Genomic DNA, 15,511 nt, shown 5'->3' on the forward strand with positions numbered 1-15,511 from the left:
CATTACACTAACACAGAAACAGACACTATGTACAAAAGTAAGATATAAATTTACCCTTTTTTTTCTTTCTCTTGTTTTCCCAGAAATTCCTAATACTCTTTCTACATTCTTTTGTCCTGTGTTACCTAAATCTATCTAGGTATGTCAAATAGTTTCTTCTTATTTGAAGGAAAGGTGTCTAAGATTCAAAAATAGGGATGAAGCTTAGGCTATGTGTTGTTTAAATACTGATTAATGTCCAAATTTTTAGTACATTTATTTGTGTGTTCTTTTCCCTCTAAACGACTTTCTCCTCTCCTACTTCAATTCTTAAAAGAGGAATGAAAGAATTTTTATTAACTTTTACTGTCTACACATCATCAATACTGACAAACCACAGATATCTGAAGTATAATTGAATCTCCTTCAGTCCTTAGAATTATTAGGTATTAATGTTAGGCATTCTAAAATCATCAAAGTTTAGAAAGTATTTATGAAGAGTTTAACACAATACTACAGATATGTCAGAAGGAAAATTATATATATATATATATATATAATTTTTTATATTTCTCCTTTTACCCAAAAAGTATCTGTGAAAATTAGTGAACTCATGTAAGTATAATCTTTACTTTAATTCATGTCAAATATATTTCCTATTCACTTGTATCACTCATTGGTACTTGTCATCTATTATTGCTTTTCAGCGTAAGTATTAGAATGAATCATTTCTATGAAGTTTCATCATCTAAAAAGATCCAACATAAGCAACTCCATTTCCTGCAGTTCCTGAAAAATTATTACCCACTGAAGACTGAGGAATATCTAAAAGGAATATAGAGTGTGGAGTAGGGAAAAATAGAAATAAAAGTAAAAATATGAGAAAAAATGAATATAACTATAGAGAAAAACAAAATTACGTGCTCTAAATACCGAAAATAGATGCCATGATTGCTATATAATTTATTCAGATCTATTCAAACAATTATGAACTAAAAAGCAAAATAAAAAAGCACATACTCGTATGAATTTTAGTACTTCTAGATCCAAAATTTAAATAAATCTGGGGAAAAAAAAGTTGAAAATTTCTAGTTTATTCCCTTTTTTCTTCAGGAAACCCCAACCTACTTCCACTCCAGATCAAAACTAGCCTTTCATTATTACACTTGAAGAGTTCCCAGACATCACTTCTAGACATCACTTCTAGATTTCTTTTAGTTTATACAAATCTGAACACAATTACACTATTCAACTTATTATTTTGTTTAATAGCATAGTAAAACTATAATTAATCTTCTCAGTTAACTTCTATCAAATAAGAATTTCTATACACTATTATCTTCCTTCCATCCACTGGAAAAGAGCTTAGTGCTAATCTGCTTAAAACTGGAAAGACTATTAGAAAAGAGCACTATGAAGCCTAAATTCAAGAAAGGAAAAACAAATTTCTGAAAGATAATATAATTAGTGGTAGGCCTTTGGTGCAGCCATTTAATGCATCTATCTTAAGAGATCTTCTCAAACTCTTTAAAATTCATGTGGTTAGGAATATTTGATTATAGGACTTTAAATATTTTTTAGTAATTTTTTAAAAATAACTTTAACGGGGGCAGCTGGGTAGCTCAGTGGATTGAGAACCAGGCCTAGAGACGGGAGGTCCTAGGTTCAAATCCCGCCTCAGCCACTTCCTAGCTGTGTGACCCTGGGCAAGTCACTTGACCCCCATTGCCTAGCCCTTACCACTCTTCTGCCTTGGAGCCAATACACAGTATTGACTCCAAGACGGAAGGTAAGGGTTATTAAAAAAAATAACTTTAACGATGGTAGTTAATTTTTGTCTCCAAATTTCTTGTATATAAATGGCAATAGGTTATAATTCTTTACTAATTGATTGTATTCTTATCTATAACCCCAAATACATTGAGACATCTTGCCATTTGCCCTTATGATCCTGCAACCACCCGAAACCTGGGAAAGTACCAGTCCTGAGGTTATACCTCTCTTTGAGTGAGTTAGTCCACATGGCTCTACAACTTCATCCTTATAAACTTGCCTAACTCAGCTCCAGCACTCTATCCACTGCATCACCTAACTACCTCTAAGGAACCTTTAGAGATTATTTAATCCAATCTCCTTTATCTAGTGAACTCCATTTACAATGTTCTAGAAAATGGTCATTCAGACCTCACTGTTTGAACAATTACAATAAATGGAATCTTATTACCCAATGAGGTAGCCCTGAACAAATAATGTCCTACTTGTGCCCTCTAGACCTACATAAATCTAATTTCTATTCTACATAATGATCCTTTACATATTTGAAGAAAACTATCTTATCTCCCTTAATCCTTTACTCCTTTCAAACTTAAACTTATTTCTTTTCTTAATGTTTTAAAAACAAAGAGCTGTCTTCTCTCCCTATAACATTCCTCCTAACAAGAAAAACAAAAAACAAACACCCAGATTGGATATATAGAGAATCATGGTTGATCATTAATTGAGTCTTTTGTTGGTACTGTATAATTTTTTTTCATGGTTCTGTTCACTCCACTCTACATAAGTTTAAACACGTCGTCCCAACCACTCCTCAATTACTTCTTAAAGTAAAATAGTATTCCAACATCTTACTATACCATAATTTATTGAACCATTCTCCAAATGATATAAGATACTTCCTTGGTTTTCAATTCTTTGCCATCATAAAAAGAATTGCTATATATATTTTTTCAGCATATGAGTGGTTTTTGCTATTTCTTCAATATCTTTGGAGAATAAATCTAGTAGTGCTATCAATGAATCAAAGCAATTTAATAGTTTTCGGAGAATTGTTCCAAATAGCTTTCAAGAACTGGACTTGTTAAACTGGCAAATGCGTTAATGGAATGTTTTCTCATAGCTCCTCCTCCCTAGCATTTGTCATTTACATCTCTAATTTCTTCACAAGGCTTCATATAATGTGGATTTTTAGACTTTTTCATCCTTCGGGTTGCTATCCACTATATATATATATATATATATATATATATATATATATATATATATATATATATATATATATATATATTCCAGTTTCTAAATGTCCTTCCTAAAAAGTAATATACAGAACATTATACAGACTCCAGATATAGACTAATAGGAAAGCAAAATATAGTAGGACTAATGGAATAGTAATGATATACTAAGATTATATTTTCTTTAACCAAATTCTAAAAAGCTTACTTCAAAATTTAAAATTTGAGTTTTCAAATAATTTCTGTTCAGTGGGTGCATTTTGAGCACATACTCCCCATAGGATGCCAGTAAATCATAGAGACTAGACCCTCAAACATACTTTATTTGTTAAAGGGAAGATTAATAAGTTTTAAAAGAGTATGCAGTACCTAATTGAGGCTCTTCCACAACACATCAGAAGAAGTAAAAGAGTATTTTTTAAGGGATAGTTTAAGGGGGAAATGGACAGCCAAATGAAATATTTTATATTATCATTGATACTCGAACTAAAAAATGGTATTTTCTAAAGTGTCTTCAAAATCATTCAATACTATTTGTTAACTTAATTAAAAGATGAGCTAACTTACTGTTAAGATTTTAATTTGTAATATTTATCTCCAGATTTGTCCTTAACTTGCTCAAGTGAAAACAAGGCACGGGGAGGGGTGGGGGGAGGGTGTGTGTGTGTGGAGGGGAGGAGAACAATATGAAGATAAAACTTCATGGGAAGTTGGCTATAAGAATTTGAATAGGATACCAAAATTAATTCCATTTCAATTCCTTCCTACTCTTCCATAGCCCCTCCACCATGACCTCCCTAGCCCCTCAAGTATGGATTAAGTACAGTGTGTTTTAACACTTTTCTGGGACATCTAAATAATTCAGATAAAAACAAGATTTTCTACATAACTGACAAGAACATATAGTGGACTTCTTAGGTATTCTTCAGATACATCCAAAAGAATTATTACCACCTAGTCCTGCTGAATTTATGGCTCTCTAAGGCATAAGGTAAAACAGATATAAATACAAAGAAATGTATTTTCAAGATGTCTGCAAGCCAAATGTTGGCAGTATCAAAATGTGTTATATGGCTAATGATATTTTTACAGTGAACATAAACAGTTTTAAAGTGCTAGATTCCTCACTCTCACACTTTCTGAAGTTATTAAAAAACATTCCAATAGTTCTAAAGTCTAAGAAAAAGCAGCAATAAAAAAATACTCTTTTATAAAGGAAAAGCTATGAATTGGTGTTATAAACTTCAACAATTAACTATATTTTTCTAGGAAGCTAAATGGTTTCTATATGTTCTCACAACCATAAAAAAGAGATGCAAGAGGATGCAAAATTAATTTCCTGAAATGCAATTATCCCTCCAAATATTATAGATATTAAATTCTTTTATTTAAAAAAATATAAGTATTTCAAGGTATAGTTGTCATCTGTCATCTTATGGAATCTAAGAACACTTAAGAATTTGATGTTATCTGGCAATCTTAACGTATAGGATAGAAAAACTGTTCTACCTCCTTAATAAATAAAAGAATGAATGAAAAAATGGATAAATGCATGGATGGGAGGGAGGGAAGAAGAGAGGGAAGGGAAAGGAAAGGGGAAGGGGAAAGCGGAGAAGGGGAAGGGGAAGGGGAAGGGGAAAGGGGAAGGGGAAGGGGAAAGGGGAAGGGGAAGGGGAAAGGGAAGAGGAAGGGGAAGGGAAGAGGAAGGGAAGAAGAAGGAGAAGGAGAAGGGGAAGGGGAAGGGAAGGAGAAGGAGAAGGGGAAGGGGAAGGGGAAGGGGAAGGGAAGAGGAAGGGAAGGAGAAGGGGAAGGGGAAGGGGAAGGGAAGGAGAAGGAGAAGGGGAAGGGGAAGGGGAAGGGAAGAGGAAGGGAAGGAGAAGGGGAAGGGGAAGGGGAAGGGGAAGGGGTAGGGGTAGGGGAAGAGGAAGGGAAGGAGAAGGGGAAGGGAAAGGGGAAGGGAAAGGGGAAGGGAAAGGGAAAGGGGAAGGGGAAGGGGAAGGGGAAGAGGAAGGGGAAGGGGAAGGGGAAGGGGAAGGGGAAGGGGAAGGGGAAGGGGAAGGGGAAGGGGAAGGGGAAGGGGAAGGGGAAGGGGAAGGGGAAGGGGAAGGGGAAGGGGAAGGGGAAGAAATTTATAGGAATAATCACTAATAAGCTAGATAACAGAATCAGTAGTCAATACGCTCTCCAAATACACTGTAACAGATTCACGGGTCAAAATGCTCTCAAAAAGCTGTAATAATGGACCAAAATCAATTAAATAAAATGTGACAAATAAATGTAAAAACATATTTAGAATTTAAAAATTCAATGGCATAATTGTGAGTCAAGGAGGGCTATCTAATTTGAAAATAATTAATGAGATAAAGACTTCATTTCAGTTGAGCACAAATCCAGTATGTCATGTGATTAATACAAAAGTGCTATATTAATAAAGCAAATCAACAAATTGTGCCTTCTCTGGTCCAAAAGAATAGCATACCTATCAAGAATGGCAATAATTTCCACAGTACTCTGTCTGCGGACATCTGGAATACTGTGTTCTATTCAAGGTGCCCTATTTACAATTTAAAATTCATAAATTAGAGCATATCCAAAAAGGCTGTTAACAAGATGATGTCTCTTTAGAAACCATACTATTAGGAAAGACTGAAGATGTTAACTAGAAGAAAAAACTAAGGATAGACATAATTAATATTTCTTCAAAAATATTTAGACCTATCATTTAAATGAGAGTTAATGATTCTGTGCAGCTTCAAAAGAACCAAAAAACGAGTTATAGGAAAGCATATTTGGCTCAATATCAGAAAATTTGTAACAACCAGAGCTGTAACAATGGAATAACTTTTGTGGGCATAAACTCTCTCTGATTTTAAACAGATTAGTTAGCACTGTTATTTTCCAATGGATGGAAGGAAGACAACAGTATACAGAAATTCTTATTTGATAGAAGTTAACTGAAAAGATTAATTATAGCTTAATATGCTATCAAACAAAATAATCAATTGAACCTAAGTATTCATATTTTACAAATAAACTTATCAATCACTATCAAAAAATTCCCTTCATTTCAAAAGTTCATTTTATTTAACTTTAAATAAGTCAAAGGAAGATTACAATTCCTTGTCCAATGAATTGCTGCTTCCAAATTAACAACTTATATGTAATAATAAGTGTATTTTCTCTTGGACTAACATATTTTAAACAATATACCTTTCCATGGCTTTAGCAGTATAAGGCAAATGCATTTCAATACTGTGTTCATCTTCATCTGTTTGCAGAGACATGCGCTCAAACATTCCTGTCTTCCATAGCTCTCCATAAACTGAAAAATTTTTCAGAATATATTAAAAACATATTACCATTTACTTTCATTGGAATTAAGGCACAAGACACAAAACTACTCGCATGGAATGGCTGTGAATATGGGGAAATGGAGCACTCTTCTTTATGTAAACATCAGCAACATTTTACAAGATAAAATACATATACATTCATGTTATACATAAAGTGTGGTTTCTTATCCTCTTTAAAGAGAGTTTGAACTAGCATTTCAAAAAAAACTAACTTCAATTGTAAAATATCTACATTTACATTATATAAAGTCACCTTTATGTTTGGGGTTCTTAAGTTTAGTTAGCATGGCCTTGCAAAAGCACAGCTGATAAAATGAGCTACTGTTGAGACATGGAAAAACACTGGTCTACCTACTCACCAGATTAATGACAGACAAGGAATTTACAGGACTTTCAGTCTCACTCCCTCCAGCGTGTTAGGAACAGACATGCTGGCAACACATCAAAAGATGGAAACTCTCCCGTATATAAGCAGGGTATTCTCCCAGAACTTCAAAATGAAGTTCATGGAAGATCAGAACATTAATTTAGTGAGGCATCACACCAGTTTAAAAGGCTTCATAATCAAAGGCATGTCACACAATATAAGGCAGCATTGCTTTACTTGCAAATGAAGGGTTTGTTTTTTAACCAAAAGTTATTTAGTTCTTAAAACCTCTGAGTTTAACATTTTTATTCTATCATAAGAATAAAAATCCCCCATTCTTGGAAATACTCTACTAAAAAGAAATTACAAAAAAATTATAAAAGACAAATAGTGGAGTAAGCATTTCTCACAAAATTGTTAGTTTAATAATGTCTTTCAACAAGTATGCATTCTAAAACCAAGAATATTTTAGTTCTACAATATTTTCAAGATAATGTGTTCTCTAGAAAACAACTCAAATAGGACATAGTAATGAAACTCAATTCTAAAACAAAACATTATTGCAAAAAATTTTAATGTATCTTCACTTTAAGGAATCTACAAAAATAAGCACTAACCCTTAGTCTGATAAAAAAAAAGTATGAAAAATTATTATTTATTTAGAAAGGTGATTCTTAATTTTACAAAATTATTCAGACTTCAATAAATGCTATGTTCCCAATTTCATTTGAAATATAATTTTATTTCCAAAATATGTTTATCTATTACATATTCTTAATTATACCTATACAGAAATCATTTTTATTCTATTTCAATTTTTTAAAATATGAAGAATAGAAAAAATAATATTCATGGTAGATTTATATGCCTTTTCTTTTAAAGAATGCTAAGCACAATGCTTTACAATTATGATATCATTTTATAAATAAGAAATTAGTTCTTACAGATGCTGATAAGGTTATCCCAAATCAAATATAATGATATAAATTTTCTAACTCTTGGTCTCAGTGTTATTTTTTGCCATAATATGCTATCTTTTGTTGATTGCTTTATTATCAGTCAATTTCAATTTTAAAAATTCATATTCTTTCATTTAAGATGCTAAAATACTTACCACTAAAACTAAAGCTAAATAACAGCCTGCAAGCTTACTACATACTTACTCTTTTGATCAATACGAAGATCATACAAAGGTGTTCTATATATATCCACACTGGAAAGTGCACATCGAGATAGGGGCACATGATGAGAAGGCCCAAGAATGAATATTCTCCGGCTAGGATAATTTAAACAAAAGATAAACACAGAAAAATTGAACTTCTATACAAAAACCTGCTCCAATATCTGAAAAAATAGTGATAAAAATTATATGCAGTATTTTTTCTCCTATTTGGTTTCATTGTCTAGAGAGAATTTTGCAAGCTATACAGGCATAAGTCTCTAATTAGAATGAGCTATAAGAAGGATCACTATTAGTTCGCAAGAAAAAAAGAAATCAAGTCTCAACCAACCTAAGCTACTTAGGTGAGGAAAAAATACTAAAGCTCTATTCAAGTTTCAGGTCTATTACTTTGAAGTGATTACTTCTTGTAAAAGACTCTGAAATCAACCTGGGAAAAATTGTCTTTCATTTCTATTATGAAATTTAAAGGAACAAATATCATTTTGAAATATAGTAAATTTATATTGCTAAAAGAAATCTAAACTTGCTACACAATGTTCAATCAACAAGGACCTACCATGTGCCAGGCACTATGGATACCAAACAAATAAATGAAATAACCTCTATTCCCAAGAAGCTTTTATACTCCAATGGTAAAGATAATTACATATCTAATCTATATAAAATGAACCATTTTTAGCTAAAAATTTGTAATATTCATGTAAAATGTAATACTCATAAAGTAATATTTTCCCCATTAACCCAAAATGATTTTCTAAAGACAACACTATCTTCCCTGCCTTTACATGGGCCACACTGGACATGTTTGTTAGACAGTGCTATTTGTTATTATCATATAAAAACAATACTAAATTCTACTCTATTTCAGGTCCAAGTAAAACAAAACAAAAACAAAAACATAAAAACTTGTTTACTGGGGGCAGCTGGGTAGGTCAGTGGATTGAGAGCCAGGCCCAGAGATGGGAGGTCCTGGATTCAAATCTCACCTCAGACACTTCCTAGCTGTGTGAACCTGGGCAAGGCACTTGACCCCCACTGCCTAGCCCTTACCATTCTTCTGCCTTGAAACCAAAACACAGTACTGATTCTAAGAGGAAAGGGAAGGGTTTTAATTTAAAAAAACAAAAAAATTGTTACAACTTTTTTTTTTCAGTATAGTCTAAGAGATGCAATTGCTTTTTCCTTTCAATAAATAACAATTACCATTCCCCTCCCCATATTCTTAACTGAAATATTCAAATTATTATCACTGTCCCCTGACCCTCCCAAGAAAAATATTTCTTCCAGTGGAAAAAAAAAAACTCACAACTGAATTCATAAGACAGAAAATGAAAAAGAATGTATATAAAAAAGTTAATGAATGAGCCTACAGTAGTATCTTCAAAGACTAATGTCAACAGAAATAACTAGATAGGAAAGAGTATAGGAATTACCTGCTTCTTAAGAGCACAAGCAGTACATCATTCTTTGTGAAAGTGAAAGATTCTCTTTAATTAAATTAGCTAAAAGTTTTTTCTCATACTACTACTATCTACAAAAAGTTTTCTCATGGCTGATATATAAAAAAGGCTTTTAAAAAAACTTTAGGAGATATTTACTTGCAAATCTTACTAGTCAGAATATTAGCTGCAAAGAATCTACATTCATATATTTACATTCAGTAAAGAATACAGGATATAAATATATTTACATAGAGAACTGTCAATTTGGGTTTGGTTTTTTTTTTTTTAATTTTAAAGGAAAAGCAAAAAAAAAGGTAAATAAAGAAAAAAAATCTTCCCTATCAAAAGGAGATTCCTTCTTTTTCCAAATCCCTTTCTAAAAGCATTGAATCAAAATTATGCTGATATCTTAGTGCTCTATCTATCTACCTGAAATCTGGAACTTGCCATCTAGTAAATGGTCTTACCAACCGAAGAACATAGGAAATCAATTTTCCATACTAAATTAAATGGTCATATGAATCCTTAAAAAACAAGTTAATGAGAAACTAATGATTTTTTTTCCACAAAGATTAATTTTTTTCCCTCCTTTTATTTTACTTGTAGACAAAAATCTCAGGTGAATCAAGATTATTCACTTTTCATAAATTTTCCCATAAAATTATGATTTTTAAAGAATGGTTACTAAATAAAAGACTATTTGCTATCACAAAGACAAAGGTTTATTTTGTTGTTTTGTAACAAAATACTCCTCTTACAAATATCTACCACAGGTGAAAGGGGGAAGAGACATGGATGGGCACCTCAATATTTGGGAAACTTGAGGATACAGAGAACCTTCTCCCCTAAAAAACATTTACTCCCTTAGGGCCTCCTCACCCTTACAAATATATGACCTGTGTTTATTTCACTAAAGATGAATTTAATAACAAATTCAAACTGGGAAGGTATCAGGATCAAGGGAATAGGGATTTGCCCTATACTTTGCCACAGACTGGGTTTGTGTCTCAGCTTCTGAGCTGAGCCAGGCCTCATAGGCTTGTGGAGGATTTCCTTTATTCCTGACTATACTATATCTATGCTTGGTTTCTTAAGTTCAAAGTCTTTAACCATAGACAGCAAGAGGAAAAATAGAATGTGACCTTCAGAGCTGGTTGGGCCTGTCTCTTCAAGCTAACGCCCTAAAGACCAGCCTTACATTTCAAACCACTCCCCTTAAATTCTTTTGTTTGATGACATGATCACAGGAATCCCAGTAGAGCACACAGTTGGGAAAAATCCAGGAATAGAGGTACTTCTATGCAGGGACAGGGAGAGAGCGCTCCTTCCAGTCCAAGGGCCAGGAAAGAGTACCATTCAAGAGCAACTGTCACTCTCCAAGTCTCCCCACCCCTCCGCCAACTGCCTTTCCTGTCCATCAATCTTCACTTTAACATTCCAAACCCTTTCTGTAAAATAATTTCCCCACATCTCCTTTCACGCAATGAGCTAACTAGCTCAATGACATGAACTATTATACTTAGCTTTAATTATCCTATGGTATTTGCTAAACCTAAACTCCCTCCCAAAATAATAAAACCCTTATCTTCTACTACATTATGCCAGATTTCTAACTATCTACCCTAAACTAAGACATTTTGGGAAGGTTTGGGATGGGAATCAGGGTTTAGAAAAATGAATACAGAAAAATAAGAACAATTGTTGCAATACAATAACATAAGCAAAAACTAATAACCATTACTAATGCTATTTTCTATCTTTGAAATTTTTATACTAATACAACAATTTCCTATCTTATTTTATCACAATGCAAAATCAATTCAATTATAACATTTCTATCAACAATTTCTAGATAATGCTGTTACATATAACTTCTTTAAAGATAACTATTCTGCTACTCAAATTTCAAATTCTATGGTTACTCTATGTGCTAATCTAAACTAAGTATCTAGTAACTCAAACTATTTGCTAACTGTTACTATATGTTATTCTAACTCCCCTATCTATTCTGTACATTTGTTATATACTATGTACAAGGTATGATACAGTACTTACAACCCTATAACTATAATATGCAACCCTATGTTAAATGTATTTACGTATGTACACTTTTTACAAAAATTATATACACATGTGTATTTATAGCAATTGTGTTATTTCTTACACCTTGATGTTAATCAAACAGATTTCAGGACTTGAAAGATTTTCCATCAAAATTAAACCTAATAAACAAGCAAATATTTTACTTTATATTCATTTTATTACTTCAAGTATAAGAAGTAGTACTAGGTACACATGGCAATATCTCTAAGACTTAACATATTAGTTATGAGGTATGAATGAAAAAAATATTCAGCCCTTGATAACCAGCCTATTGATCATTAGGTATTGTGTGTGTGTGTGTGTGTGTGTGTGTGTGTGTGTGTGTGTATAAATGTATGTTTCTGTGTATGTATGATTTAAATTTTTTCAGAATTCTCAAAATGCTTTCTTTCATGCTTACTTTCATAACCTTCACCTCCAAATTTCCTTAATATCTAAAGTTTTCATCATTATCTTTACTTTCAACCTCTTCATCAATTTATTTCCAATATTTTCTTCTAAAGGGTTAGCCATTAACCATTTGCCCCGAAGATATGGAGCCCAATAGCATAAAATAATGTCAGCCAGTGTTGGATTACATTCATTAAATATTTACTGAACACCTAAGATTTGCAAACTACATTTTAGAAGATAAAAAGGTGAATAAGATATAAAGTTTATGCCTCAAAAGTCTTACAATTTAGGTGAACATGACAATAGAAAAGCAAGACTGTGCCTTAACTAAAAATAAAAGCATCTTAATTTGTCATATTTCTAAAGTCCATCTGATTTCCCAGCTCTTCAGTTTCTTTTACTTTTTCTTTTTATATGTCACTGCCCCTACCAACACTTCATTGCTAAGAAGAGATAAAGAATAAGAAATCTTTTTTTAAAACTATTAGGAGATGCTCTCACTTTTTTTTCTGTCTCCTTTTCCTTTAGATTCTCTTTACATTATTTTCTCTATACGGTCTTCTTCACTTCTTTCTCTCTCTGTTATCTTAGTTAAGGACTACACTTCCTCTTTTACCCCAAATCAATGTCCTCACCCCTATCCCTATATCAAATATTCAAAGTAAAACTTTAAACTCCAAAAGGCCATGCTATAGCATGTTAAAATTTAGATATTCACAGTTGTGTAACATAATATAAAACACTGGGAAACAATGTTCTAATCAATATATTAACTACAAATATATACAATACATATCAGCAGGATAACTTGAACCTCAGGTATTACCGATTCCTATCCACTACATCATATTAATCAATAACAATAACATTTATATAGTGCTTTAAAGCTTGCAAAAGCTTTATAAGTACTGCCACATTTGATCCTCACCACAACCCTAGGACATAAATACTATTATGATGTTCATTTTTACAAATTTAGGAAACTGAAGCAGGCAGAGGATAAGTGCCTTGCCCAAGGTCACATGGTATCTGAAGTCATATCTGAACTCAAGTCTTCCTAACGCCAAGCCCAGCCTTCTATATACTGCTCTATAAGCTCTTGTGCATACTGGGATTTTAAAACTTGTCACCCATTCATCACAAGCCATCCACCCCAGCCTCATGAAAGTCCTTAAGTTTCCTTCAAGGTTCCTTCACTGATCAATCCAGTTGTTAACATTCATTCCATCCATAAACTCCATTTAAAGATTACCCCAAAAAAATTTATTTATGTACATGTGTAGTCCTCTCAATAGTACATAAGCTTCCTGAAGGTAGTCTTGTTTTAGCCTTTGAATCACCAGCACTCAGCACATTGCTTTTCACATGTTTGTTAAATAGAAATGAATTTCTATATTTATCAGAAAATCATGAAGATAAAATGTATTACTTTGGCGATTCTATGACATATATTTAGGAATTTATTTAAAATGGTAAGTCAAGTAAAAGGAAAGTAATGAGGAATTTTGGAAGAATTCATAAAAACATCAGTAAAGATGTTATCCATTCTTAAAGTCAAATATTTATCAAAAACTCAAAAGCAATTTGCTTTCTCTGACAAATCATTTTTCATTTCTGAAATTTCTCCTAATTAAAAAAGAAAAAGAAAACATCTGATAATATTACTTACGTAATAGATGGATCCACTTGTTTGTAAGCATGAGCAGCACAAGACCCACAGTAAGTATATCCTGCGTGGCTACAAAACAAAATAATTTCAAAATCTTAATCCTCTGTGTCAAAATCAAGATACAAAAAGACATTAAGAGAAAAGCAACAATAAATGGTAAACATAAAAAGGTTTGAATAAGTATTAAGCAACAATGAGGCAACACTAGAAGTAGGCATGATAGCCAGTACATAGACATGGGGAAAGCCAAGGAAGCCCCACATGATAGAAGGAGAAGAAAAAGGAAATAATCACAGATATAGATTGGATGGATAGACGGATGGGTGGGTGGATGGATTGGCAGATAGACAGACAGACAGACAGACAGACAAGACAAGACAAACAGAGCCTACAATGTACAAAACATTGTGCTGAGCCTTTTAAATATATGTGTGTATGTGTGTATATACACACATATAAATAATCACATTGATTCTCACAACTTTGCAAAGTAGGTGCTATTATTATCCCCACTTTACAGCTGAAAAAACTGAGCCAAAGAGAGGTTAAGTGAGTGGCCCTGGGTCATACAGCTCATAAACGTCTAGGGCCAGATTTTAACTCAGATTTTCATGACTCCAGGCCCCAATCTATATCCACTATGCCACCAGCTACCTTAACATGGACACAGCTGGTATGGAGTACAGGACAGAGAATAATGCATAATGAGGCTAGAAAGTAAGTATGGGTCAAAGGACATTCACAATTAACTTTTTATTGCTTCATAGAATGATTATTCACAGGTAAATTAATGTTCTTGTTATGCCACAGCCTCTCCAACATTTATCATTTTCCCTTTTTGTCATTTTTGCACTTCTGCTGGTGTGCAGATAGAATCTCAGAGATGCTTTAATTGCATTTCCATCAGTATCATTTGGAACACTTTTTCACATGGCTATATTTTCATATGGCAATAAATGTCTTGGTTTCTTCCCTTGAGAACTGACTAATCCATATCTTTAGACCATTTATCAATTTAGGAAATGGCTTATTTATATTTCAATCAATTCCTTATATAGATTGGAAATGAGACTTTTATCAAAGAAATATGCTACGATTTAAATTTGTTTCTGGAAAAATATTTTAATATTATTTAATCAGAATTATCCATTTTATTTTCTGTGATCTTCTCTAGCCCTAATTTGGTAATGAACTCTTCTCCTATCTATAGATCTTTTCTCTTTAATCCAACTCTATTATTGGTAGACCTGTAACAAATGAAAATCAAAGAAAGAAGAAAAAGGCTTACAGGATAAAAAGATTATTTGTTGTAGCAAAAAAAAAAAACTTGGAAATTAGAGGGATGCTCATCAACTAAGTAATGTCTGAATAAGTTGGGAACTAATGTGATGGAATTCTATTGTACTATAAGAAATAGAAGGTTTCAAAAAAAGACATGTAAATGTTTAAATAAAAGAGGAAAATATGCAAAATAAGAATAACAATATATATCATTGCAAAAAATGAACAATTCTAAAAACTTATAAACTGAAGAATGAACAATATAATGCCCACTCATGATTCAAGAAAACTAATAAGCAAATATATTATCCATGACAGAGAAAAGATGAAAACTAGATGGAGATACAAATATTTTTTATATAGCCATTGAGGGAATATGTTTTGATTCACTATGTATATGTATTGCAAGGAATCTTTTTCTCTTTTTTTTTTCCAGTAGTGTAGATAGGAAAGCAAATAGATTGCTGGGGTTTTGGGGTTATTGTTTTTTAAATATAGAGATGATGGATGCCACAGATATAGAATGTTGTATACAATTGCAGATGAGGTCTCTATTGTTACTTTGTAATAAGAGACCTCTCAGAGTAATCTGTAAATGTTTATAATGTAAAAACAAAATACCTTAATTGTTTAAAAGAAAGCTGTTAATAAACTAACAGTTAAGACTTTTTAAAACATTTTTTTTGTTTAAAGAAAGCTTATAAAGAGCTTTAGAAACATAAGAGTTGAT

General features: G+C 32.4%; 1 protein-coding gene across 3 annotated transcripts in view; it reads right to left on the bottom strand.

Annotated features, from left to right (window-relative positions):
* MEMO1 (mediator of cell motility 1) overlaps window positions 1-15,511 on the bottom strand; it is a 134,300-nt gene that overhangs the window by 33,311 nt on the left and 85,478 nt on the right. For all 3 annotated transcript variants that reach the window (XM_001371423.4, XM_056813234.1, XM_056813235.1), the window contains exons 3-5: window positions 13,501-13,569; window positions 7,874-7,986; window positions 6,201-6,312 (exon numbers count right to left, since the gene is read on the bottom strand). In XM_001371423.4, coding sequence (XP_001371460.1) covers window positions 6,201-6,312; window positions 7,874-7,986; window positions 13,501-13,569 — 294 coding nt within the window. The remainder of the gene's footprint in view (window positions 1-6,200; window positions 6,313-7,873; window positions 7,987-13,500; window positions 13,570-15,511) is intronic.

Source organism: Monodelphis domestica, chromosome 1 (assembly GCF_027887165.1).
Source record: "Monodelphis domestica isolate mMonDom1 chromosome 1, mMonDom1.pri, whole genome shotgun sequence".
NCBI lineage: Eukaryota > Metazoa > Chordata > Mammalia > Didelphimorphia > Didelphidae > Monodelphis > Monodelphis domestica.